This window comes from Canis lupus, chromosome 13 (assembly GCF_048164855.1).
Source record: "Canis lupus baileyi chromosome 13, mCanLup2.hap1, whole genome shotgun sequence".
NCBI lineage: Eukaryota > Metazoa > Chordata > Mammalia > Carnivora > Canidae > Canis > Canis lupus.
The window spans coordinates 6,808,281-6,835,636 of NC_132850.1; the positions used below are offsets into that span (position 1 = coordinate 6,808,281).

The following is a 27,356-nucleotide window of genomic DNA, read 5'->3' on the forward strand; positions in this document are numbered from 1 at the left end:
GGCTCAGGGCATAAGGCACTAAGGACGGTGGAGCTGGTTTACTGAGGAGGGGAGGCTGGAGGGGCAGAGGGGGCTGCATCTGGGACACATTCGGTCTGACACGCATCCTGGACATGCACATGGTGATGTCCAGTGAGGTGAGATGAGCACATGGGAAGTGGGGAAGCAGGCGGGGGCTGGGGTTTAACGTCACCGTGAGTAGGTGTTTCATCCTGCCGGTGTCTCAGCCGTCACCCCGGAACAGGGCAGGTTGGAGCTGGGGGTGCTCAGCACAGTGATGACCACATCACTGGAGCGGTGCTGAGGGTCTTGTGCGCACAGTCTTGCTCGACCTTCCTATGATCCCATGAGGCGGGGGGGACTGCAGCCCCAGCTCCCAGATGAGGGAGCTGAGGTTCACAGGCAGCCTCAGTCGTCCGCCCTCGGAAGATCTCTGCTATGTTCATGGGATCACCAAAATCAGCGCACCACCCTGTCCCCAGCCCCCAACCACCCGCTGAGGCCCAGCATTGACCCCCGCCCCTTCCCCTCCGTTGCAGCCTGTGACCAGCTGGCGCTGGGCGTGGTGGCGATCTTCGGACCATCACAGGGCTCTTGCACCAACGCCGTCCAGTCCATCTGCAATGCCCTGGAGGTGCCCCACATCCAGCTGCGCTGGAAACACCACCCGCTGGACAACAAGGACACCTTCTACGTGAACCTCTACCCTGACTACGCCTCCCTCAGCCACGCCATCCTCGACTTGGTCCAGTACCTCAAGTGGCGGTCTGCCACCGTGGTCTATGACGACAGTACAGGTGGGTAGCCGGGCCCAGGGCACTCCAGCCACCCTCACCCCTCACTCAGCCGCAGCCTGCCTCACACCGTCCCCACGCTGCACGCACCCCCGCAGCACGCTCTTGTCTGCACTCAGCACCCCCCAGGCCCCTGCACTGCCCCGGGCACAGCTGTGCCCACACCTGCCTGCGCTCTGACACTCACGTTCCCATCTGCACCAAACGTGTGCCGCCCCGGGCTGGCTATGAGCACCAGCTCTGGACTCACACAGGCTGGCGCGTGCACTGGCTCTGACGCTCGCGAGCTGAGTAGCACAGAACCGTTTCCTCTCTTCCTGTTTCTTTCCAAAGCCTCATGTCCCGAGACATTTCTTAGCCTGGCCTCTTAAGAGAGAGTGACCTTGGCAAGTCACTTAACCCATCTGGCCCTTCTCTGCCCACGTGTCAAGTCAAGAGCTATAGCATCCGGCCTGGAAAGAGCCCTCCAGCTCTCTGCAGCCTGTGATTCTGTCAGCTCTTGATTACCTCCTAATGGGGAGTAGGAATCATAGGGAGAGAATCCCCCAGAAAAGTTGTCTATTTAACTCGGGATTCTACGAGCATCTGTGGAGTGCCTGCTATGCCCAAAGTACCAGATAGGAGATCCTGGAGGCCGGGGGTGGGTGCCCACCTCTGCTCAGTGCCCCCAGCGTGAGGTGTCTGCCACTGAGGGGCACGAGTACCCAGCTCCAGGTCGCTGCCAGCGTTTTGGCAGCCCTGTTAGATCGTCTGTCTTAGCACACCACTGGGGATGATCGTGCCGCTTTGAGCCTGCTTTGTTGTCCGGCCCTTGAGCCTTGCGTGCCTCCAGGATTTAGCACAGGGCCTGGTACAATGTAGACGCTTTTAAATGCTTGTTGAGCTGAAGTGAATTGAATGGAATTCAAAATCAAGATGAAATAAATTATAATTAAATATGGCAGGAAGAGAGTGGCGGGCGCCAGTAAGGGAGAAGAATGAGGATGTGGTGCTCCCGTCATCTTTTGAGGAGTTAATTATATCGAAGGGGCGTGAGCACGCACCCAGAGGTCACCGGTCATTCCAGCCCATCAGAGCTAAGAATCAGGCGACAAGTGTATAGAGTCAGCACCAAGGGACTCGGGGAGGGGAAGCCCTGCGGCCTTGGCTCATCTGGGGTGACTTACCAGGGGGAGACATGAGCTGGGCTTTGAGGGTAGACAGACAGGGAGAGCAGTCTTGAAGCATCACAGGCGGCGGGAACAGCGGGAGCAAAAAATGCGGGGGTGGGACGGTGCATGGCAGCCCTTGGAGAAAGCACAGCCTGGCTGGGGCGGGTAAGAGCGAGAAGGCCAGCGGCCCTATATTGATCCAGGCGGGAGCAAAGGAGGCCTGGATTTGAGGGGTTGCCTGGAAGAGACTTTGGGGGCCATAATGGAAGGGAAGAACTGGATGTGGACGGAGGCGATGCTGAAAAAACTGTAGCCGGACACGGCGCAGCCAGAACAGACCGTGGCGTGGCCCACGGCCCAGCAGCTCTGGGGCCTCCAGGCAGAGGCTGTGCAAAGCGGCAGGTGCCGGGCCCATGAGGCTCTCAGGGCTGACGCTGGCTGACGTCTGGGGCTCCTCCCCTCAGGTGCCTTAGCTCTGGAGATGCGTGCACGTCACTTGAGTATCAACTCGGGTGGCCTGGAATGACCTGTGGTCCCCCTGGGTGGGCACGCACTCGCCTGCAGTATGGTTAACTAACTTCCCAAGGAAGAGGCGATCCTGTCATCATGTTGTCACCCCTACCGGTGCCTAGGACACCCTTTCTGACAGTATTTAATTGTAGTTGATTCAACCTGATTTTCAATTCAGATCAGTTCCATTTAACAGACATTTCAAAACATACGGGAGTCAGTGATGGAGAGGGTTTGGCCAAGAACACCCGGGTCCTAGGGGTTCGGGGGTGGATTCAGTCAAATAATAATACGACTTCAATGATGATGATGATGGTAAGAGGAGGTGTGCTCCTGGAATCAGGATATTTCAAGGGGACAGCTTGTGGGTTACCAGACCCGCCCCCCAAGAGTGGGAAGCACCTGAAGACCAGGCTTGGGCTGTCTCTGCTATGGGGGTTGTGTGCGTTCGGATGTCGTGGCGGGAATGACAGACAACCCAGTTCAAACTGACCTGAGCACTAGGTGCTTCTCTCTCTAACTGACAAAAAGTCTGCAGACGGGCCTTTCTGGGGCTGGTTTAGCAGCTCGACAGAGTCAGGGCGCTGGGTCAGTGTCATCACGCTTCTCTTGGCTTTCTCTCTCATGGTCAAAATAGAGCTGCTGCAGCTCCGAGCATCACATCCTCACATGCTGACACCCCGGGGGATAGAGAGGAAGGGGCAGAAGCCCAAGGGATTTTTCTCCATGGGACTTGTGCCTCTTTTCAAGGAGGAAAGCTTGTCTGGGAACCTCCCAGCCGACCATCCCCTGCAGCTCACCGGATCTGTGCCTGCCATCCTAAGGGAAGGGACGAGTCCTCTCTCGGGACCGGCACACAGCCACCCACACAGAACCTTGGTTCTCCTAGTACGTTAGAAGGGGACACAGCAGTTTCTATGATATTTCTATAATGATGCTGTGAGACATACCACCCCAAAACTTAGTGGCTTAAAATACCCAGCCTTTGTTTAAGCTCCCGAGTCCGTAGGGTCAGGGAGTGAGTGGCCGAGCTTGGCTAGGTGGTTATTGTGTCTCAGCTGGATCGCTCACCTGCTTGGGGTGGGGGTAGGGGGTCATTGGACGGTTGGTGGAGATGAGAGGGGCAACCGGCTGTGCCCCCACCAGCAGGCCCGCATGGACATGTTGTCACAACCATGGCAGAGGTGCCAAAGAACAGTGTGCAATTCCATTCCAAATGTCTGCTCGTGTCATGCCTGTGGATACACCCCCAGCCAACACGGGTTACATGCTAGAGCCCAATGTTGTGAGTGGGGCAGGTCACCTGCCTGCAGTTGGAGCCCACTGCACAGTTAGTTATGGGGCAAAGGGGGTTACCTAGAGGGACGGGTGAAGAATTAGAGTCATCATTGCCACCTCCTGCAGGGAGAACTCTTTCTAAGTGCACCTGGGATCCAGCAGACAAGGACGACCACAGGATGACGCAGAGAGGTCTACACCATTGAGAGAAGAGTTGTTACAGCTCGCTGTATGGCCACACCATTGGTGTGTTGGGTGTCATGGAGAAGCACTGGGGTTAGTTGGAAGACAAGAGCAAGAGCCTCAAGCATGGACAAGAGCCTTTTTTTTTTTATAACTCTAGAGCCTCTAATTATTTTATTATTAATTGTATTATTACCATAATATAGACTATAATGATGAGAGGTGGGATTTGTTAGCTGGGGATGTCCTCTTTGGGGCAGGAAGCAAAACAGATGTTGGGGCTTATGGTTGGAGGGCTTATAATATGATCTTGTGAACACGCAAAAGCGCAGGGATAATAGGAACATAAACAACTTTGGCCTTTCGTTGGGCACGTGATCTCAGGATGTCAGGGCATCAGTTCTAGAATATCACAAATGATTATCATGGGAGGCGACAGCATTTGCCTGGGGACCTTTGATGAGCCACACCTTCGTGACCTGAGCTGCACACAAAGACAAACTCATGTCAACAGTGAAGGGAAGGGTCTTAGAGAAAAGCCGAGGTGGAGAAAAGGGGCCCCAGCCTCGGAGCCAAAGGGTTGGGTCTCGAGTCTGGGTCCCGTGGCTGGCGCGCTGCAGAAGCTCGGGCCGGTCACTTAACCGCCTCAGTCTCTTCGTAACATTGGAACAAAAGTCCCTCGTCTACATGCCTTCTAGGACAGGGAGATGTTTAAATAGGGTAATGAGTGCAGAAGTGCTTTGTAAGTGAAAAGCAGGATTCTAACAACCATGATTCACTGCAGATATTTTGAGAGAGATTGATGAGGGAAGCAGCCAGGAAGGAAAGCTCATCTCGGGCGAGCCAAGAGCCTCATCCTCTGCTGGGGTGGGCTGAGCCGAGCCTCTGGTCCCCTTGGGGAATACACTGATGGAGAAGGAGGTCTGACATTTGCTGCTGGAGGATGTGGGTCACTGTGTATTACACGGGGCAGTGCACTTGGCTGACAGGGAGACTCTGGTGGCCTCTGCTCCGGCGGCGGCGTGCAGGCGGTCCCGGCCCTCACGTCCTGCATCCCCAAAGCTCACGTGCCCGCTGATACTGCGCGTGACTCTGAGCAAGTGGGAGCACAGTGAAGACTGGGAGCCTCCCGGGGTGACAGGTGTAAGCGGGTGGCATCATTCAACCCAACGGAGGATTTCGGGAGCTGGTTGGGGAGGGGAGGGTGAGGCTGGGTGCATGTTCCAGAGGAGCTTGGGGCCCCTCCGTCCTCTGTGCAGGTCAGCTGATGGCCTCTTCCTGCCCGCTGTTGAGCCTGGTGTGGGGAAGACCCAGGGCACTCTAGGACTCCAGGGCCCTCTGGCAGCCCATACACCTGGGTCTGAGACCTTCCAGGGGACTAGGGGGTGGCCCGCAGTTGATGGCCATGGCCAAGCTTGTTGGAGAGCTCCTTGGGAGGCTTAGGTCACAGGGATATGTCTCTGTCTTCCCCCGCAGAGGGGAATGATGGACGCCAGATTGCTTTCCTCGTGTCCAGTCCCTGGAATGGGAAGGAGAAGCCGAACATATGCAGGCATTTGTGTCGGAAATGGCTTTGGAAACCTGGATGCTCTGTTGGAAAACTCGGGGGTCAGGGGGAGGGGGGCTCCGTCCAGATAGGGGACGCTGTGATAGTTGATAGCAAACTTTAATCCAGAGCAAACCAGCTTAACCACAAAGAAAGGGAGGAGTGGATTTGATTGGCTGCCTCTACTGGGAAGTTCAGAAGCCGTTTTAGCTTCAGGTTCTGTTTGATCCAGAGGCTCAAATGGGTATCATCAGGACCTCGTGCGTCCTGACTCCTGCCGTGTTGGAATCCCTCTCAGGTTCTATGTGGTGATGCCTAGCTTTACCTCCTCCCCATTCGGAGGTAAGTCGAAAAGGGGGCATCTCTTACCGGTTGCTCAGGGACCATTTCTGGAAGTCACCTGAGAGGACCAGCTGGCAGTCATGTACCCGTCTCTGAGCCCTATGCCTGGGGGAACATGCATGCTGATTGGCCAGGCTGGGGCCCCATGCTGTGCCCTTCGAGCTGGGGATGGGGCCCTCCCAAGTCACATGGTCCGAGCATGGGGAAGGAGTGGCTTCCCAAAGGAGAACCAGAGTGCTGTTTGTGGGGGACGGACCATGGCTGAGTGGACAGTGCAGTCAGGACACAGACCCCAAGCCCTGAATGTGGGCAGGGCACCCAGTGGGCGGGAGGGGATGGCCCCCTTGGGCGCCTGGCCCCTGCTGGCTCAGCCCCTCCCTGCAGTGGGGAAGGGTATTGAGGGTGCAAGCAGGCTTGCTCCCCGGCTAAACAGGCCAGAGTCACAAGAATGGACCTTGAAATAGTGACAGAAATGAACTTAATTAGACCTAAGTAAGCCATTTGTCTCCAGGAAGTGACATTCAGTTTTCCCTGGAAGTCCCCAGATTAAGTGGTTCTGCAAAATGCCAGGGTGGAGGATGGATTTTTCAGTGTGGGGAATAAAAAAAAAAAAAAAACAGAAAGTCAATTCAATTATGGAAATTTGTGTCGAGCATCACCTAAGTGCCAGGCCCTGTGCTAGGGGCTGTGGACACCCAGCCCTGAGGTTAAGGAGCACTTGGTGGGACGAGGGAGTAAGATGAGGCCCGCGGAGGCTCTAGTGCTGAGCCGGGAGGCCACCCGCTGGGGGTAGGGTGTGGCTTGTTCCGACAGAGCAGTAGGGGTAGGCTTCTTGGAGGAGGCGGTTGCATTGAGCCTGGAAAAATGGGTCAGGTTAATGAGGCAGCCTGCCCTTGGGTCAGGGGTGCAAAATACCACCTGGGGTTACCCTGCCCAGCAGTTGGTACAGGTGAGCCTAGAGCATAGCTCACGGGTACATCCTGGAGCACGTCCCACGCTTCCCGGCGTTAGAGGTGGGGTGATGAAGCGGGGTGGCCTCTGGTTTGGCCTCCAAGTAAATCTGTGTGCACGCCATAGTTTAGGGGGTAGCGTGTAGGTGTGGTCAACGGGGGTCAACCATCCGTGCCTACTGGTGACTCCGTATGGTGTATATGTATCTGTGTGCACACGCCTTGGTCTGCGTGTGTGAATAAGCCCAGGTGTACGTCCATGTCAACATGCATACCCACATAAATGTGTGTGTGTGTGTGTGTGTGCACGTGTGCAGGTGTGTACAGCCTGGTGCACAGCGCTGTACCCGAGTGTCCCCGTGCCCATGTCTGGACCCATGTGGCTGTATCCCTGCACATGCACCCAACGCAGTGGGCCACGCATCCGTGTCTGTGTCCGCAGACCTGCGTGCACACCCGAGCCTGGGCGGGCCGGCGGCTGTGTCTACCTGTGTGCACACGTGTGTCTTTTGCACCCCGGGGCCTCCCAGGGCTCATCCGACTGCAGGAGCTCATCATGGCCCCGTCGAGGTACAACATCCGCCTGAAGATTCGCCAGCTCCCCCTTGACTCCGACGACTCGCGTCCCCTGCTCAAGGAGATGAAGCGGGGCCGGGAGTTCCGCATCATCTTCGACTGCAGCCACACCATGGCCGCCCAGATCCTCAAGCAGGTGCGTGAGTCCTGGCAGCTGGGGGGTTGGAGGGGATGGGGGGACCCGCCTGTTGCCCCCCCACCGCCCCTTCCCGCACAGAAGGTGCGCAGTGTGTCCTCAGGGTCTGAGCCGGCGTGCGGCTGGAATGACCCGGGGGTGAGCCCGCTGCCTGCCCAGAGGGGCCCGAGGCCACCCAGGACATTCGGGGGAAGCACGGAGGGGCCCCGGGGTCGCAGGAGCAGCCCCAGGAGGGCCGCGCCGCCAGTTCCCGGGAGCTCCCCGTAGCCCGCAGCACTTGGTGTTACTCTCCTGCTGCTGGGAGGTTTATTGAAGTCCCCGCACCATCTGCTCGACTTTGCAGCGACCGTGGGGGAGGAGAGCCGCTCTCGGTCCTGGATGGGCCTCCGCTCCTTTCCAGACACAGCCCGGCGTGGCATGCGGGGAGCCAGAGCAGCCCCCGCCAGCTCCCGGAGACATAAACAGCAAAATCGCCCACAGCCTCCTTTGAGGGTGCCACAGCCGAAACCCAAAACACTCACATTTGAGCCAGTGCCTGTGTAAAAGGCAATCGTATGGCCCCAGAAAGGGTCCCTGGTGAGCGAAGGCGGCATTCTGTGCAGTGCGGAGTCCCGACCTCGAGCTGGGGAGGAGGCGCACGGAGTGGGGGGTGGGGGGTAGGTGCTGAGCCCCCAGGATAGGAGCATTTTCAAGTCCTGGGCGGGGAGGGGGGTTCCAGGTCCCACCCTCCTCCAGTCGGGCCCAAGCCGCCTGGCAGCCTGTGTCTTCCCTCAGGCTCCTTCACACAGTGGCTAAATAACTCCTTGGGGGGTTTGAATCTTGCTTCTGCCGCTGGTGTTGGGGGACCAGCGTCATCCTCTCCTCCGTAGATGGAGCCGTGATGGAGGATTCTGTTGAGATAAGGCAAGGGAAGAGTGTACCCCAGTGTCCGGGGCTCAGTCAGCCCTGGGTGTGGGCCGTCTTTAATGTCACTGTGGAGGAGGGACGCCTGGGGGGCTCAGCCGTTGAGCGTGTGCCTTTGGCTCAGGGCATGACCCCGGGATCCTGAGATCGAGTCCCGCATGGTCTCCCTGCAGGGAGCCTGCTTCTCCCTCTGCCTGTGTCTCTGCCTCTCTCTCTCTGTATCCCTCATGAATAAATAGACCTAGGCTCCCCACAAGTCCCTTACCCCGCCTTCCCGGGTGACTGCCAACTCTTCCCTTCTCTTCCCCGCACCTATAACAGCCAGAGCCCTGGTGGGTCACACTGAGGAGTGACTGTGGGCCAGGTCCATGTAGCTCCTGCCACCCCGGCAGGTGGCAACGATGATCATGCCCAGTTTACAGGTGAGGAAGCCGAGGCTCCAGGGGAAAGGAAGGGGCCCAAGGTCATCCATCCCACATATGCCTGACTTGGAAACATCCAGGATTAAACCTAGAGACCTGCTGCTCCGCTAGACACACCGAACCCTCCTACCAAACACGTCTACTGACCGCGGCCTGGTCCCAACCTCGAATCACCTGCTGATGCGGGGTGTGGATCCCCAAGAGGGCGAGAGAACGAGGGGCACTTTCCACGTGAACCTGACCCTGGGACATTTTTTCCTCCAGGGTACTTAGTGGGCCCGGCATTCGGAAGAACTCTGTAGACAATGCATTGTGGTCGTGAACGTTACAGGTGATAGGTTTCGGATAAAATACGTAAATGTACGTAATGCAGGCTTCGTGTTGGTGCACGGTCATAATTCCACAGCAGCTGTGCGGCCTGCTTGGTGGTCAGTTGGACCGGGGAGGCTGGGCTGGCTCCAACCCTCCTTCCCCCAACCCCCGGAGGCTCTGCCCCAGTGCAGCCTTTCTGGGCTGGGGGGGCAGGTGGAGGGTGCGCTTCCACACGGCTCTGTCTACAGTGAGCTCAACTCAGTGGGGTCGGGGCACCGAGAAGGCAACCTGGGGCCCCAGACTGCAGGCCCAGAGACGCCCACTGAAAAGCCAGGGGACTGGGCCCAGCCTGGCCCTGCAAAATTTGGAATCTTTGCTTGCAGAGTATGGCCCAAGAGTCTGCATTTCTTTAAAAAAAAAAGATTGTATTTATTTGAGAGAGAGAAAGAGCACAAGCAGAGGGAGACGCAGAGGGAAAGGGAGACCAGCAGACTGGTCAGGGAGCCCGGCACGGGGGCTCGATCCCGGGACCCCCGGATTCTGACCCGAGCTGAAGGCAGATGCCTAAGGGACTGAGCCTCCCAGGTGCCCCAAGGTTCTGCATGTTAGTCCATCCCAAGTGACTTGGCCCCAGTGTGAAGCCCACGGCTGCCTGGGGAGGTGGTCTCAGGGAACATCCCAGTCCAGGTGGCCAGCCTCCCCCGAGCCCCTGCCAGTCTGTCTGGTCCCCACCGCCGGGGTGCAGATGGGGAGGGGGCTTCTCGGGCACACTGTGCAGGCTGCTAACGCCCTGCTCTCCCGCAGGCCATGGCCATGGGCATGATGACCGAGTATTACCACTTCATCTTCACTACTCTGGTAACGTACCTCCGGGTCCTGGCACGGGTCGGGGGGGGGGGGGGTGACGCCCTGGGAGCAAGGTCAGCTGGGTGGGGACAGCTGCGGAGATTCAGGCTGGCCGTGCTTCCGAAGGCTCTGGGCGTGGCCCCCGGCAAGGGCCCGGAGACGTCATCTTCATGGGCCGCCCACTTTGAGAAATGCCATCACGTTGTGACCACGGGCGGTGGGGGACTCTAGGCCTGCAGGAGCAAACACGAGCCCCTCCGATTACCAGCCAGTCATTGAACCTCCCTGCCTCAGTTTCTTCGTCTGCAAAATGGGCACGATAGTGGCTCCTACCTCCTAGAATTGCCATGAGGGCTGAATGAGCTCAGAAAGCAAAATGCTGTGAGCGGTGCCTGGTTGGTGTGAAGAGCTGTGCAAGTATTAGCTGCTCTGAGGATGCTGCCCCTGGGCTCCCACCCACACGCTCCCCTGTGATGTCTCAGGCCCTCGCGCAACAAAAGGAAATGCTGCTTTGGATTCCCGCAGCGTCGTGCTGAGGTCTGCCCACTGGCTGTCAGCTGGGCCAGCCCACTCAGGCTCCAGATGGGTCCTGTCCAAACTCGCAGAACATTCAGGGCCATTTAAACCCATTAGGATGATTAGTTGTGGCCTGAAATCAGCAGAGTAAAGAGATCCCTGTGCCAGAGGGACGCCACCGCCCAACCAACCACCCTGTCTTGGAGCCAGCCCCTCTCGCACTTCCCTGGGGCCCCAAGTGGACTGTCCCACCCAGCCCAGCTCTGGGGTGAGTGGCGGCATCTCTGACCGTTCCTGGCACCGGAACAGGCTCCTGCCGTCCCCGTCGGCCTCGCTTCCACCTGGCAGGCTTCCACGTCCCCTCGTCCATCTGGCACCCAGGTAACACTCCTTCCCCAGCGCCCGGGCTCCGCTGAGTGTCTCATGACATTTGAGACAAGGAAGCGGATGCTTAAACAGGGCCTTGAGGGGTCAGTAGGAGTTCGCCAAGGAGAGAGAGGAAGAGCGTTCCACGCGGAGGGAAGAGCATAAGCAAAGGCCAAGGGGCAAGCTCGCACCTCACTGGGGAGCTGGGCTAGGCTCGCTCTGGTTGCTAGAGCCCGTCGTAGTCTTCTGCTCCCAAACCCACGTTCGGTGGTCGCACGTAGTACCTGGAATTTGGCCATGGAACGACTATCGGTGCCACCAAAGTTGGCAAATACTACAAATTTAGCCTCCGCTCCCCCGAGAGCTGGTTACTAAGCATTTCCCAGCACAGCACTGCTCGTTCGCCACCCACTGTACCCGGTGCCCACAGCAGAGCTCAGCACCCCCACCCCGTCCCCCGCACGTTCACCTGATCCAGAGCTCAGATCCGGGGACCTGCCAGGAGTCACATGGGGAGAAAGGGGTCCTGGAAGCTGGTGACTGAAATCCAGCACCTTCTTCTCCAAGTCCCTTCCGGATTTCTGCCTCCCCAAGCTGACTTCTCCGCGTCACACTATATCCTGGAAGGTCATTAGAGGCCAAAAGGTGAGGCCACCAGACCCCGCATGTTCCACCCCGTGTGGAGTTGGGAGCAGGGCAGAGGAGCAAGGCTGGGAAGGTGCAGGGGGCCCATTCCAGGGGCCCCAGGCCCTGTCCCCGGCATGGGAGCCATGTCCACCCATCCTGGGCCCCTAGGGTGCTGAGACCAACTTCTAGGCCCTAGCCCTGTGGCCTGGCATGACCTTTCAGACAAGACTCCAAAGAGAGGGCACCTCCCTAGTGACCCCATGTTCCTTTCATTAATGCCATTGCCCTCCTGGGCTCAAGGTTAGAGGTCTTGGAGGGAGGCTCAGGGCAGGGTCCTAGGGCCGTGGGGCCTCCTCTAGCCCTAAAAGCATCCACTTCTCTTACTTTTTGATCTCCTTGATTCAGGCCATGTACTCACTCCTGGCAGCCGTACAGATGCTCTCAAGGCCTCCGGCAGCAAGCTGGGCACCGGGGCGAGGGTGTGTGTGTGTGTGCAGAGTGTAGGCTCCACACAAAGCTCTCCAGCTGGCAGGCTTCCTGGGTGCAGATAAGGATCGAGGAGGGTGTCCGGTTCACCTGTCCAGCTCCCGCGCCCAGAGAGTGCCTGGCATGCAGGAGGTGCCGCATTAGGGGCTGAATGAGTGAATGACCAGCGTACAAAGTAGAGAGTAACCAGTGAAGTTATCGACACCCTTGTCATAGCAGCAGCTCAGACCGTGCGTGGACGCTGGTGCCAGCCTGCCTGAGTTAGAGTCAAGGTTCTTCTATTTTCCTGGGCCCGTGACTTCACCCCCCTGTGCCTCCTCTTCCCACCTACACGAGCCACAGAAACAGCGCTGCCTCCTAGCGTGGCTACGCTGAGCGAGCAGTAGGTCGAGGGCCTGGTGTTTATTATCTGAGTGCTACGTCCGTAAGGGTTCGGGGGATGAAGTGCCTCCTGTGTATTAAGCGGACTCCATCTCATCCGAAATTCAGAGCACCTCTCCAAGGGAGGTATGATCTCTTGGTTTTACAGGAAAGGAGAAACCAAGGCCCATAACGGTCACCGAGCAAGAAGGGGGCCCAGCAGGGCAGGTGGGGGGGGGGTGCCGGGAGCTGTCACGCGGAAAGCTGTGTGCGGTGCTGGCTGGGCTCCTCTGGCCGCACCCCGCAGCGCTGGTCCGGGGATGGTGATTGACACTAATGGGGGGAATGGAGGCTCCACAAATCTCAGCAGGGCCCACACCTCACAGGTTCCTAAGCCCTTTCTCCACATGGCTGGTTTTCCTCTTCATAGAGGAGGGGTTTCGCTCCCCGTCAATCGATGGGCACACTTGGGACCAGACAGGTTGCATGACTTGCCCAGAGTCTCGCAGCTGGTCAGGGGTAGAGAGGCCTTGGTTCCTGACTCCCGGTCTTGTGTGTGGCTGTTCCAGGCCACCGCCCGTCCCTCCCCGGGCCTCCCCGTGAGGGTCGGGGAGACTGGATCTGCACCCCCAGGGAGGCACACCCCCTGCACTACAAACAGTACTGCATTTGCAGTTGAGGATGTGTGTATGCATTGGGGCGGGGGTCCCCCGGCGTATCTGTCCCCTCACCCCCCTGCCGGCCGGGACAGCAGCTCTGTCCCTCGGGCCCCTCCACTCCACTCCAGCCCTTGTCCGGCTCCGGCTCCAGGATCCTCCTTCCAGTCCCGTTGGCTTCAGAGTCCACCTCGTGATCCTGCCTCTCTCTGTCCATTGGCCAGCGGAGGCTGCGTTTCGGAGGGCCGCGGTGTTTGGCACGGATCTCCTTCTCTTTAGGAAACTTGCATCACCAACTCTTCGCCTCTGAGAAAATTCTCGAAACTTGCCTCTTCCACGCAGAAGACAGTTTAATTACCCCAGCGGCCACTATCTGTTGCAGCCAGCTTCGAGCCGTTCCCAGATAACCCTGCGTTAATCAGCCCCAGCTGAGCCCCTGGTCCGTGTCATGTGTAGGTAGAAGCCTGGAGGTGAAAAAAGAATTATAATAAATTAATAGATAAGCAATCACAATTAATGCCACTTCCCGGCAATAACAGTTATATCATGGGAAAGATATTTTCATCTGTCATTCCTTAAGGCAATGTTTTCCGAGCTTCAGCTTCTACCCATCAGACCCATGGGGTGCTAATGAATTAGTCTATTATGTTATGCTGAATGTTTCTAAAAGGTCCCTCGTCGATACTGAATTCAGCGTGTCAACATTTGGCATCGAGAACAGCAACTTTTTGCCAAGCGACAAGGTTGTGCACAGTTCACCGTGCGTGGCGCTGGGGGGTCTCGGCCCGGGGCGATTTGGACACGGGATTGGAGCTGGACCAAGAGGCCTCTTGGGCAGCTCCCTGGTCTTCGCCGCCCTCGCGTCCCAGGAGTGGGGACACTTGGTGCAGCAAACCCTACGACTCTTTGCGCACCCAGGCTCGGCGTGACAGGGAGGGAGGGGACCCCAGCCGTGAGGCCCGAGCTCGCCACTGTGTGAGCGTCCGCGGACCCAGTGCTCCATCTGGAGCCTGGAAGGGCTGGTGTCCGCAGCCCCCGGACCCTCCACCCAGACCAAAGATGCCACCCCTCCCAGAGTCTGGTTGGCCTCAGGTCCCAGAGGACGGTGAACCAAGGCACGGATGCCCTGGGCAGGCTGATGCTTTGGCATCCTCCAGGCCTCACGTATCCATGCAGTCAGCGCTGCATGGGAAGGGGCTGTGCCCCGTGCGGGGGCGGCGTGACCACCCCCCGGAGGGAGCAGAGGTCAGCTTCTCTTCCATGACCCCTGCAGTTAGCTCTGGCCCCAAACTCACAATCTCGAATTCTGCAAAACAAAACTGCCCAACCTTCCCTTACCTGCCTTCATGGAAGGTGAGCTGTCCCCTTACAGGTCCCACCCTCCCCCCAGGCAGTTTACCCAACCCTGCCTCTAGCGTCCCAGGAGAGGAGGATGGGAAACACCAGTCTCCCGGCCCACGCCCTTCCCAGTGCTGTTTAGCTGCCCCCAGAGGGCGACTCGGCTGGCTGACCCTTCCTCTTTCCATGTTGGGTTGCAGGAGTATTTGGCTCAGGGGCTCCTGGGGGGAGACAGACACTATGAGTTGTTATCAGAGGGGTGAGAGCCAAGAGGTCTCAAGATAAAAGCAGAAGCACCCACGACCCACCCTGTTGTGGGTGCGTAAAGGAGCAGTCAGGGGAGGCTTCCCGGAAGAGGTGCCATTTGAATCGGATCTCAGAAAATAGCCCATGCAAGAGGGTTGAGAAGAGAGACCTCCCGGCCACAGGAGAGAACATCTGCACAAATGCTGGCACGGGGGGGACGAGGGGCTGCACGGTGGGGTCAGTGGTCAGCGAGGAGGGGGGAAGGGAAACAAAGGTGGTTTGGTTCCGGAAACAAACGTGGGGGAGGGTGGGAGGACAAGTGAGGCGGGAGGGGCCGAGAGCTTTGTAAGCTAAGGACCTTGGAGTCATTCTGAGAAGGCAGTAAGGATCCAGGAACACCGGAGGGACGGGCTGGGATTGATCCTTCCGAAAGGCCCCTCTGAATGCTGTGTGGACGGAGGGAGAGGGAGGTGCTCGGGAGCCCGACTGCCTGGGTTGGACTCCCTTGCTCTCCAGCCGTGAAGCCTAGACCTCTCTGGGACTCAGTTCCTTCCCCCAAAATGGGGTGATAAGGACGCCCTCCTGGGGCAGGGTGGAAATGAGAACTCCGGGGATTAGTGCACGGAGGGCACCTGGAACGCGGCCCGCTGCTCTAACGTTTGCTACTAGCTCAGGGTGATTGTTTCTGTGCCGCCCCGACGGGTGAGGCAGAAAGGCCCCGACACCCAGGAACGTCCCTGGGGCTGCATCCCGTGGCTGTCACTACCTGCTGCCACAGGGGGCAGAAGACAAGTATTTGTCAGACGCTTACCTGGCGTGGGCCACGCACCCGACGTGTCCTGCGCACAACCACGACCCCGTTCCTTCCTCATGACAACCCCACCTGCTAGGTCCCGTTGTCATCATCGCCGACACTTGGCAGCCGAACCCACCCAGGTAGGGAGGGTAGGTGTGCCCAAAACCCAGATGGCCTGGCTTCGCGGGCTGCACACCTGACCTTTGCTCGGGCTGTCTCCCGTGCCCGTGCCCCGTGCTCAGGACGGGGCTGCAGGGGACAGAGGCACCCCCCCCCACCGCTCCCCTCCACCGCTCTCTGATTGCACTCCTGCCCCCAGCGAGGTCCCGTCGGGAGCAATGACTTAGGTGAGGGGCTTCTCAGGTCACAGGGTTGCCAGGCCGCGCCCTCACACTCTCTGTGGCCTCTACGTCCCCCCGCAGAAAAGCTCCAAAGACAGTTGTGATGTGTATCGTGTGTTTGGTAACCCCTGGGGACCTAAGAGCGTCGGAGTTTTTGAATAAGACAGACGGTGGTGTACAACCGGCTCTCCCTGTGCACGGGAGGGAAATCCTGGATTTGCGGTGCTTCTGATTCCCACGGAGAAATGCTCCCACCGCGGCCGGGGTCAGGCTGCCAATGTGAGGTCGCCGGTCGCAAAGAGCTGAGAAGTGCTAAGGTTGGCTCCCTCAGGCCAGCGCGAGCCAGCTCCAGCATACCATCGAAACAGCCCTGGGTTCAAATCCTGCTCTGCCTTTCAGGAGCTTTATGGCCTTCGGAGAGTCACCTACCTCATGCCTGCACCCCCGTTTCCTCACCTGCAAGAGGTCACTACCATTTAAGCAGCTACTTTGCAGGAGTGTCGGGATGGGATGGTGGGAGGGTGGGCACCTCCACTCCCCACTGACACTGGCCAGGCACCCTTTGGCTCATCTTGCCAAAGACCCTGCCTCCTGCTTCCCCCCCTGGCCCCTTGCCCATCCCAAAGTCTGGGCCTAGAATCAGTGCCCTATGTGGTTGGGCAAAGCTAGGACTAAATTTTCTTGCCCGGGGTTCAAGTCTGCTCCAGATCTCTCCCCGATATCCTACTCCCTGAACCTTCGAAGAGGAAGCCAACACCGTGTCTTCCAGAAAGGGCCCATTTCGGGGGTGCAGGAGCCGTTTAGCATCAATTAGGAACATCCGAGAGACCAAATGAAGTCAGCGCCACACAGAAGAGCTGCTCCTTGGGCTCATGGTTCCTTGAGCCACCATCGAGTTAACCGGAGCTTGGGTCGTGACGGCCTGGGTCCCATTTCCGATGACTGCAGCCATGCAGAGAAAAGTATGGCCCACGGGGAGGGGCGGTGGCTGCCATTCTCTTCCAGGAAAGAAGATGTGGACCAGGGGCCAGGACAGAAGGCAGCTGGACGAGGGTGGAGCCAGGGGAAGAAGACACAGTTGCCCAGGAGGACCTTAGGACTCCCGTTTCCCCCCCTGGGAGGAAGGGAGCAATCTAGATTATCATAGTGTGTTTTGCAGAAAGTGAAGCGTCATCCACGCAAATATAGGATGAGCACGTATCAAAGATGAAGTCCGTTCGCTAACAAGGGAACCAGTAGGGTGGCAATCAGAGAGCTTTTGGGGGATCGGGTTTTTATATGGAGGGAGATGCACAGAGTCAGACTGCTCGGCTAGTCACAAAATGCATTCCTGTCCTGCAAGGGCAACAAACCACAGCGTCCGGGCTTGTCTTCTCAAGGGGCAGACAGCTCCAGGGTAACCCAGAGCCCGGGGCCAGTAGCTGACCGTGGCCTCCGTGCCCGGCAGGCCTGGGCCGGGATGCTTCCACACGGCACGGAAAGGACACGGTGCTCACCTTCTGCCTTAATTACAAGTTTGGGGCGCTTTTCTTGACAAGACGGAGCTCTCCCCTACGTCCCTGCCACTGTCCCTTCCCCTTAGCCTAGCTCCCCGGCTTCTTCCCTGCATCCCCACCCCATCGCTCTCTGCCTCCTTGCCGCTACCCCCCCCCCCCCCGTTCACCTCGCCCCAGAGCTGGAGCTGCAGATCACCTGAAGTTCTGCCGCCCCACACATTAAGGCCTGGGGTGGGGGGCCCACTCATTACATCAGACGGGTGAGGCCTGGCCGTGGACAGACGGGCTGCCTGGGAGTCAGCCACCCCGAGGAGGCAGGGGGTGAGGAGGCCTGGCTGGTGATGTAGGAGGTGAGCAGAGAGAAAAAGGCAGCAGTATTCCTGGAGTCCCAAGCACAAAGACTATTTTTTATTATTATTATTGAATTATCACCGACCTGCAATGATATATTCATTCCGGGGGTGCAACATAGCGAATCCGTATTTTTACGCATTTACTAAATGATCGCCCCCGAAGCTGTGGTTATCACTGGTCACCAGTGACCGCCCCCTTGTTGACTGCAGTCCCTAAGCTGCACCTTACCTCCCAGGGACTGACTTATTTTATAACCGGAAGTTTGTACCTCTCGATCCCCTTGACCTGTTTTGCCCATCCCCCCACCCCTCTTCCTCCAGTTTGCTCGTGTGTTGTCTGTTTTGTTTTAGAGGTTCCACGTATAAGTGAAATCAAGCGGTATTTGTCTTTCTCTGTCTGACTTCACTTCGCATAACGCCCCCGGGGCCTCGCCACGGTGTCCCAGAGGGCAGGATCTCGTTCTTTCTTGCCGCCGAGTTATACTTCTACTCCTCTTGACCCATTCATCTATCGATGGGCACGTCGATGGCTTCCCTCTCTTGGCTGTTGCAAGTAATGCCGTAGTGAACCTAGGAGTGCACTGATGTTTTCAGATCAGTTTTTGTTTGTTTGTTTGTTTTTTGGTTTCTTCAGATGAATACCCAGAAGTGGAATTGCTGGATCCTAGGGTAGCTCTATTTTTAATTTTTTGAGGGTCCCCCACAGCAGGTGCACCGGTTTGTATCCCCACCAACAGGGTGCAAGGGTTCCCTTTTCTCCACGTCCTCGCCAACACCTGTTGGCTTCTTTCTGATTGTGCCATTCTGACAGGCGTGAGGCGGTCGCGCCTCGTGGTTTTGACGGGCATTTCCCCGATGATGAGTGACGTGGAGCGTCTTTTCAAGTACCTCTCCCTTTCAGCCCGTTCATTTCTCTGATGGTTCCCTTCATGGTGCAAAAGCTAGAAAAGAGTATTTTAGAATAGCTTCTTGCAGGGGGCGGGGGATAAAATAACTGCCTTCAGCTTCCCTCTGGGTAACTTGGAGAAGCCCAGACCCAGAGCTCTTGGTCCCCGCCGTTGGAAATGACCGTTGTGACCATTACCAAGCTCCTTTGATGTTCTGGGCTGGGCCTTGGGAGTGAACTGCTGCACCAGGTCCCATAAAGGAGGCACGATCCCCATTTTGTAGACGAAGAAACCGGCTGAACCCCTTGCCGGAGGTCCGGCAGTGAGTACGTGAGGTCAGCCACCAGGCAGAGGCAGTTCCAGTCAAGCCACGTCCGATGCTCCTGCAGGTGCTCCATCACCCGCAGGCCTCCCCTCCTGCAGGGCAGGGCTCTGCAGCCTTGGGCTCTGGGCGCTGGGAGAAGAAGGTGTGGGGCCGCGGTGGCCGGGGTGAGGGGTGGCTGGAGCTTACAGCAGGCCACACCTTTATTTACTGGAACCTCTTTCTGTCAAGGATCTGTATGCATTAGACCTGGAGCCCTACCGCTACTCTGGGGTGAACCTCACGGGGTTCCGGATCCTCAACGTAGACAACCCGCATGTCTCGGCCATCGTGGAGAAGTGGTCCATGGAGCGGCTGCAGGCGGCTCCCCGGGCAGAGTCCGGCCTGTTGGATGGAGTGATGATGGTATTCCAGCCAGGGGCCAGAGCCAGGGCCTCCCTTCCTCTCCCCCAGCCCCAACCCCTGCTCCATTCTCTCTTCTTTTTTTTTTTTTTTTTTAAGATTTTTATTTATTTATTCATGAAAGACACAGAGAGAGAAAGGCAGAGATGTAGGCAGAGGGAGAAGCAGGCTCCAGGCAGGGAGCCTGATGTGGGACTTGATCCTGAGACCACGGATCACGCCCTGAGCCAGGGGCAGGTGCTCAACCGCTGAGCCACCCAGGTGTCCCTCCATTCCCTCTTCTATCCTCTCTTCTCTCCTCCCTCCCTATCTCTTTCTTCCCTTGCACCACTTCCCCTCCTAAAACCTGCCCCGTATATCATCAGCCAGACCTTAGGAACACAAGGAGTCAGAAAGTCCCACCCCAGGGTGGTAAGGGAGGCTTGTAAGCGCAGGGACAAGGACATGGGGCCCTGGGCACGAAGGACTTGGAGCTGTGACCAGCTGGAGCTTAGGGAGGCAGGAAAGGAGAAGGTGTGAATGGGGCCCAGGAGCAGCAGGAGTGATGGAATGAGGTAGGAGAGTCTGGAAGGAGAAGGTCTGAGCTACAGAGAAGATTGGAGTTGGGGGTTAGAAGAAGAACAGGGACGCTCATGCAAGTCTGGCCTTCACTGGGGGCATGGATGGGGTCACTGGGGGCCTTTCCCTGGTCAGGACCCCAAGTGCCTGGTCGGGGAAGGGAAAGGGGACAGAGCAGGTCGGGTCAAGGACGCTCGGGCTTTGGGAGCTGCTCTCAGGCAGGCCCTGTCCCTCCCCTCCAGACCGACGCGGCCTTACTGTACGACGCCGTCCACATCGTGTCTGTGTGCTACCAGCGGGCACCCCAGATGACCGTGAACTCCCTGCAGTGCCATCGGCACAAGGCCTGGCGCTTTGGCGGCCGCTTCATGAACTTCATCAAGGAGGTGAGTGCTCCCCTGCAACCCCCTATACCCCCCCAAGGCCACCTCCCCTGGGGGTCTTTCGTGTTGCAGAGCAAAGACACAGGTGTGGTGTCAGGAGGACTTGATTTCCAGGCCACACAAACCTGGGCACATTGGTTTGCATGTCCCAGCCTCAGTGTCCTTGGGCAAAAATGGGCTGGACAGGACCAGTCTTACAGGGTGATTGGGAGGCTAAGGTCATGGCACGTGGGAGGTTCTCCGTGGGTGCTCAGCAGTGTCAGCAGGACCTGCCTGGGCTTTCCGGTGCAATGAGGGTCTCTGCCTCTGGCTGTGTGGCCCTGGGCAAGCTAGAGAAACTGGCTGAGCTGTGATGGCCTCATCTGCAAAAGGGGGTACAAAGCATGCCCCCCAGAGGGAAACCAGAAAGCTGAGATGAGACGCCGTGTAGGGAAGGGGCTCAGGGCAGGTGCAGGGCAGAGGAGGCTGGCTGGATAATCAGCCCTCCAAACTCCTCTTCATGTCCTGGGCCCCCCGGCCTGGCTCTGCTGGCACCAAGGCAGCTGTGAAGAAGTCCCATCCGTGGGGCTGCTTCAGGGGATCCAGAGAGCAGAAATCTGTCCTGCTGCAAGATGACCATTGGCACTCGCGATGCCAACTGGTAATTCTGAAGGACCCTCCATCGTCATTGCCCTTGTAAGCTCTGGATTGCAGTTCATGGTTCCCGTTTCATGGGTGGGGAAGCTAAGGCCAAGGCCAAGCAAGCATCCTGCCTGCCTTACAATTAGCTATGTGACTTTGGGTGAGAGGATTAACATTTTGATCCTCAGTTTCCTTGACTGTAAAGTGGGCATAAAGAGTACTTGCCTCAGTGTCGTTGAGGAGACGGTGTGCAAACTGTACACAGAGCATCTAGCCCAGCACGTGGGCAGAGTCAAATCCCAGTAAATGGTGGATGAAGAAGGCTCGGGGAGCAGATCCAGGCAGGGTGACCCCGGGTCGGAGGGAGTGACATGTCCGGGCAGCTCCAGGTGCAGTCGAGGGAAGCCCCCGAGGCGGGTTGTAGCAGCCACACTGGACCGGGAGAGAGGCAGGCTGCCTTGAGCCCTCGTTCGGCTACTCAGCAGCTAGTTGTGTGGGCCTGCTGGGTGCCAGGCACCGAGCTGTGCCCCGGGATCCAATGGGGCTGAGATGGACGATCTCCTGCGTGCGCAGAGCTCATAGCCCGGGGAGGGAGCAGACACGAGCCGAGTCCTGGCATCAGGAATGCAATCCCACGGGCAAAGGAAGGCAGCTGCAGGAGGGTGACAAACGCAGGAACCCACCAGCGTACAGTCAGCAGGCAGGGCAGCTTTCCCGCAGGTGCCCGGTTCACCATCCTGCTTGGGAACGGGGCTGAAAGGAGCAGGGATGGGGCACGGGCCCATGGAGCTGTCTGCCTCTCCCAGTGGGGTGGCTTCACGTGTGTCCGAGACGTCCCCGGGTGTCCGTGTCCTCACCTGGCAAGCGTCATCCCACCGTGGTGGTGAGGGAGGCATGAAGCCCTTGGCACCAGCTCCCCTCACATCTGGAAGGGGCTCCATCCAGGGTCAGGTATGTAGGTAGGAGAGCATCGGGATGGTCCCTTCTCCTCCCGCCCCTCAAAACTGCAGAGGAAGGCTGCTTGTCCAGTGCCCTGAGCAGGCCTGGTTAGCCTGGGAGAGCACCCGCTGGTTCTCGGGGAGCCCTGGGGCCTGACGCCTAGCCCCCTGTGCCCCCTCCATCGGCAGGCCTCTGCCTGAGTGGCCACAGGCCCCTGGGTGGGGGTCAGTGACCCAAGCCACAACCCTGGGACCTTATGAGCTGCACAAAAATGCCTTCGAAGCTTGACCCACGTGTTAGCGGTGTGATCTTAGACCAACTGCTGAACCTCTCTGTGCCTCCGGTCCGACTCTACTCTGGAGATTTTTCCTGGGGTTGTTGGCAGGAGGAAGCGAGTTAGGGTGTGTGTGGAGCGCTTAGGCCAGAGCCCGGCACAGAGCGGAGGCTCGACAGGGTGGCTGCTGTTCCTGTTGTTTGTGTCGTCACCACTGCCCTCCCCGGGGCTTCTTGTTCCATGATGGGTTTCCAGCTAACGAGGATCTCTGGGCCACACGGCTTCTGGGGGCCCCCACTCTGCTTTCCCTGCACCCCTTGGAATTTTTGAGGCTCAGCGGTGAAGGGCGGTGGAGATGGAGGCCCGGAGCAGCCACGTGGCTTGCCCGCAGTGCCGCGGCTGCCCGAGACCGGGACCCAAGTGCCCCCGCCTGAGCCCGGCACCCGTCTTCCCTCAGACCATTTCCAAGTCGCCCGCCTCCCGCTCTGACTGCATGACAGTAAATCATTTTAAAGACTTGGCATTTCCGAGAGGAGCTGGGAAATACCAGGCCGGAGTTCAGAGCGCGTGAAGCATCTTTCATTTAGCGAGTCTTGAGCGGTGGCTGGAAGGGGCGGGCAGGCCGGGAAATGTCACGGGGAGGAGCTGCCGGCGCTCCCTGCCCCTGCCCGGCCCTGCCCGCCCTCCCCGCCCGCCCGCCTGCAGGCAGTCGGTGCCCCTGCTGGCATTTAATCCCTCTGTAGCTGACAAGGGGGAAGGCTTCGCTGAGTGCAGGTCTGAAGGCACCTGCTGTGATTTCCCCTGGGGGCTCGGAGGGAGCGTGAGGGTGCAGAGGAGGGGGAGCCAGCCTGGGGGGTCGGGGGGAGCTGAGCCGCTCTGTGAAGCCATGAACAGTGGTCTCCACCTTCTCTGATCTTTGCATCCCTGGCCCCAGCCCCGTGTCCGGCCCCCGGGCTCTAGAAGCCTCCCCCGCAGGACTTGGGCACAGTGACCCGAAGCTCCTCAACGCCATCCCTGCAGACCAGGATTGTGTCCTGCAGATGACTGTTGGCTCAGTCCCCCTCTGAGCTTCGGTGTCTCCTCTAATAAAATGGGGGTGACGGCGACACCCACCTGGGCAGGATCGTGATGAGACAAAACCAGTGCATTCGGGGAAGGAGGTTAGCCCGCTATGACAGGTCTCTATGGAGGCCTCGGGCCCTGGCCCGGTGACCAGCCCTCCTCCCAGCCAAGCGCCAGCCCGAATCCAAGGGAGCCCCGTGGAAGGAAACAACCAAGGGGAAATGAGGGGATGTACCGCTTAGTCGGGATGTGCGCGCAGCACTCGCTACGCACGTGATACATTTTCTTTTAACACCTAGGTAATGGGTCATCTTCCCCTCATCCCGTCCAACTCGTTTTAGGGCCTTCTGGACTGCTTCCAGGCCCTGCCCTCTGCCCGAGTTAGTGTACCAGGCCCCACCCCTCTGCCTGAGTTAGAGTACCGCACCCTGCCCCTCTGCCCAAGTTATTGTACCAGGCTTCTCCTCTGCACACACTGCGATGTCTTCCAGCTGCCCAAGTGCTTGGAGAAGCCCACAGCTTTTACTCTGGCCTCCAGGGATCCATGATCCTGTGAACTTGGATGTCACCTTGTGAGCGGGAGCATAAGTGTCAGGGATGCTCAGCTAGGGAAAGGCCCTGGAACCCTTCTCAGAACCTAAGAGGCATCATGACCCCGGTGTGGTTAGTGACGCTCAGGCCTTCCCCTGCCCCACAGGCCCAGTGGGCTGTGTGAGCTCCAGGTTTTCTCCTGTCCTCCAGACCCCAGCCTTTCCTGGTTACCAAGGACTCCCGGATATATGGGTTTGTCCTCCAAGACGCAGAAAGCCTGTGGCATTTTAGGCATTTACCTGTGTGCTCGCAGCCTCCTACCTCCACGGAGAAGGGAGAGAGAGGAGAGAGGGAGAGAGAGGCTCCAGCCTGGGTGGTGGGGCCCTGGGACCCGAGGGGCAGTGTGGAGCTCTCATCCACCCTGTGAGCTTGGGCGAAGTGCCTGCCTCCTCCTCTGTGAGATGGGAATCGTGACCTCACCTGGCCCACCTGCCGGGGCTGTGGGTTACCCGCCCTGAGCAGCGGGAAGTACTTTGTGGGCATCCCCTGGGCCCACAGGAAGGCTATTTTCTAGAACAGAGTCAGCAAACCTTTTCTGTTAGGGGCTGGATAGTAAACATTTAGGCTTTGTTGGCCAGATGGTCTCTTTGTGACTATTCAGGCCTGCCCGTGGCTGCGCCAAAGCAGCCAAAGACCATGAGTAAACACACGGGTGTGGCTGTGCTCTAATCAACTGTTTACAAAAACAGGCGGCGGGGGAACGTGGGCCGCCAGCCACGGTTTGCCCACCGCTGAGCTAGAAGAGTGGGGCTTCTCTCAGCTTGGGTCCCGCGTGCGCTCTGGACCTCTGCGTCTCTGTGTTGATGTCGTTAAGGGCAATGAGAGATCACAGAAGCTCCCAGTGGTCCAGGGCTCGGGCTGTACGTACCGCACGCTGTCCGAAGTATCTTGCGGGACTTCTCTCATTCCACCCTCATGGCATTTTGGTCCTGTTAGGATTTCCGTCTTGGAGATGAGGAACCCGAGGCAGAGGGGCGAAGTGGAGTCCCCGAGTTCACACAGCTCACTGCGGTCGGACCCGGCATTCTGACCCCCGTGTGCTTAACCGTGACCCCGTGGGGCTGGAGCCCCGGGGACAGTGGGGGTGGCTTCTCTGCCTCCTCGGGCTCTACCCCAAGTCTCGGTCCTTCCAGCCAGGGCCGGCTTGGCCTCTTGCCTTTTCTGCCTCCACGCGGCTCTCGCCTGCCCCAAGCCGCCCGCCTGCCTCCTTGCCCCTCTCTGGGGACCCGACACGGGCTCCCCCCCTCCTCGTCGCTTCAAGGCGGGGGCTCATTTGAGTGCATCTGAGATCGATGTTGTACACGAGAAGGTGCAAATGTAAAGCTGGCTAAAGAGCATAATAGAATTTATGGAAATCGCTGGCTCGCACCACAGCCCGAGCAATGATGGAGGTGATTATTAATTAATCATGGTCTTGGGGGAACAGTATCGGTGCAAAGAGTAATTAAAATGAAGCATTGTACAGTTGTACCGAATGATGATTTATGAGCCCGAGGAATTGCCGCTCTCCCCTCTCCCTTCCGGCAGGCTCAGTGGGAAGGATTAACTGGACGGATCGTCTTCAACAAAACCAGTGGCTTACGGACGGATTTTGATCTGGACATCATCAGCCTGAAGGAGGACGGCCTGGAGAAGGTGCGCGGGGCTCAGGAGAGGGAGGGACGAGACCGTGGGGGCTTGATGGGACCCGGTGTGGCCTGGGCCTGGACCCTTTGGAGAACGTGACGGGGCGGGCAGGCTGGACGGGTGCAGACCCCAGCGGCCCGGCCATGGCGGACGCCCCAGCTGTCGCCCCTTGAGCGAGGGCCACCGGGGAGGCTTAACCTAGGAAAAGTAACAAAAGGCTCGGGGTGCAGATGGACAGACCTGACTTTGGGTAAGAGAAATTCTACCCACCAGGGGGTGCCTACCTGGGGAGTAGTGAGCTCACTGTCACTGGGGACGTTTAAGCAAAGATTAAGCAACGTGATTGGTTGTCTGGGAACCGGAGTTGGTTCTTATCTTTGGAAAGATGTTGAAGCACATGGGTTCTGAACTTCCCACCCTTGGTTTCTAAGGCCTCAATGATTCCAGGGGGGTGGACCTCCGTGTGGCCACCATCAGGTATTTGTCATGAGGCCACTTCTGCTCTCTGGGAACCATCAATGTATCCTGCTGGGCTGAGGAGGACACTCAGCATGAGCCCCTAGTTCTCCACATTCCTGGGACCTTGGGGCCGGGGGCTCGGCCACCCCGTCTCACACCAGGACATCTGTCCAGCCCGGGGGTGGGGTGTACAAAGAGCAAGGAGCAAAGCCAGGAGGGGAAGGGGCCGGCTCTGATGCTCTGATGCGCTGGGCCTTCAGGATGCCTTGATTACTACTCTCCTGTCCACCCGTCTGCCCTGGGCCAGGCCTCTCCCTTGGGTGATTTTAGCACCCAGCTCTGGCTTCTCCACCCCACTTTGTGAGCCTCCAGCCATCCTGAGTGTACGCACACACACACACACACACACACACACACACACACACAGCCTCCCAAAGCCCAGCTCTGCCCTGCTCCGTGGTCCCCTGGTGCCAAGTTAAGCTCCAGCCTCTCCCCTGGGCCTTTATGGCCTTCCAAGAATGAACCCACCCTACCTCTCCAGTGCCCCCAAAACATTCCCCAGGGCCCAGTCACCCCCACTCCCGCTGGCCTGTCCTTTGCCCACCTGGTGGCCCTGGTTGTAGGCATGGCCACCATGGCCTAGGTGGCCTCTGTCCCCCACGTTCACTCCCTCAGGCACACGCCTAGCTCTGGCTGGGTTGTACCTTGTGGCCAAGTTGACTTTCCTCTCTTCTGAGTTTCCCTCGAGCTCCTGGGGACCCCCAGACAGGGGTGGCCAGAGAAACCCCACCTTTCCTCTGCCACATGTGTCTGCTAGGGACAGAGGCTGTGGCCTGTGCTCCTAAGATCAAGGATACCAGTTGGCCCAGCCTGCTCACACTGCGAGTCCTCATGGAGCAGTCTCCCGGCCGCTGCTTAAACCCCGGCGGTGCTGGGGGGCCCTTCCTCCTCCTCCAGGGAGACTGCAATGGTTTTCGCTCGAGTGGCATCTCATTTTTGCTCTCACCTGTCCGTCTCTGGGGATGGCCTAAAATTCTGAGGATGGCAGTTAGCTGCCCACTCAGATGCACGCAGCAGACGTCGGTAGAGGCTCGGGCGAGCGCTCTCCATCTGAGCCTCCACAGCATCCTTCTTCCCCGGACAGAGTGACTGTAGCTAACACCCAAGGGAAGCCCACCTGCTGCACCAGGACGAAGGCTGACCTGCGCCCTCCAGGGGCTCCTACTCTCAGCCACCTGGCGCGGGGGGCATTACAGCTTCTGCAGGGCTGGGGCCTCCTCCTCGGTCCTAACTGTTCTCACATCCCCCGGGGCACCTGGTGCCTAGCAGGCCATGCAGTTGGAAGTCCACACCGGCTTGCTGGAGCCGGGGATCCAGCTGCTCAGGAACCGCTGGACAGGTGTGCTGCTAGGGACCCTCGTGCCCTCGGCCCACTTGAGACAAGAGCCTCTTTGACGTGGCCTGCGTGTCTCTCCTCTGGGCTCTGGGGAGGGGTCTGCACAGATAGAAATCCTGCCTGGAGAGGGTGCTAAGCCCAAACACAGCCACCCTGCCTCTCGTATCATGGCTTCTGTTTGCTAAGCCGGGTCACAGCTGATCCCGCCAGCTCCCGCCGGTGGCTCTGGGAGGATTAGGGCCGAATTACCCAGGCATAATTACACGGCTCCCTGCTATCTGCTCCGCGCAGCTCTCTGAATGGGAT

The 27,356-nt window shown here is 58.5% G+C and overlaps 1 protein-coding gene across 1 annotated transcript in view; it reads left to right on the forward strand.

Annotated features, from left to right (window-relative positions):
* GRIK3 (glutamate ionotropic receptor kainate type subunit 3) overlaps positions 1 to 27,356 on the forward strand; it is a 222,499-nt gene that overhangs the window by 142,547 nt on the left and 52,596 nt on the right. The window contains exons 3-8 of the mRNA XM_072771904.1: positions 540 to 797; positions 7,285 to 7,466; positions 9,908 to 9,961; positions 18,971 to 19,144; positions 19,942 to 20,085; positions 25,097 to 25,204. Of these exons, the coding sequence (XP_072628005.1) occupies positions 540 to 797; positions 7,285 to 7,466; positions 9,908 to 9,961; positions 18,971 to 19,144; positions 19,942 to 20,085; positions 25,097 to 25,204 (920 nt within the window). The remainder of the gene's footprint in view (positions 1 to 539; positions 798 to 7,284; positions 7,467 to 9,907; positions 9,962 to 18,970; positions 19,145 to 19,941; positions 20,086 to 25,096; positions 25,205 to 27,356) is intronic.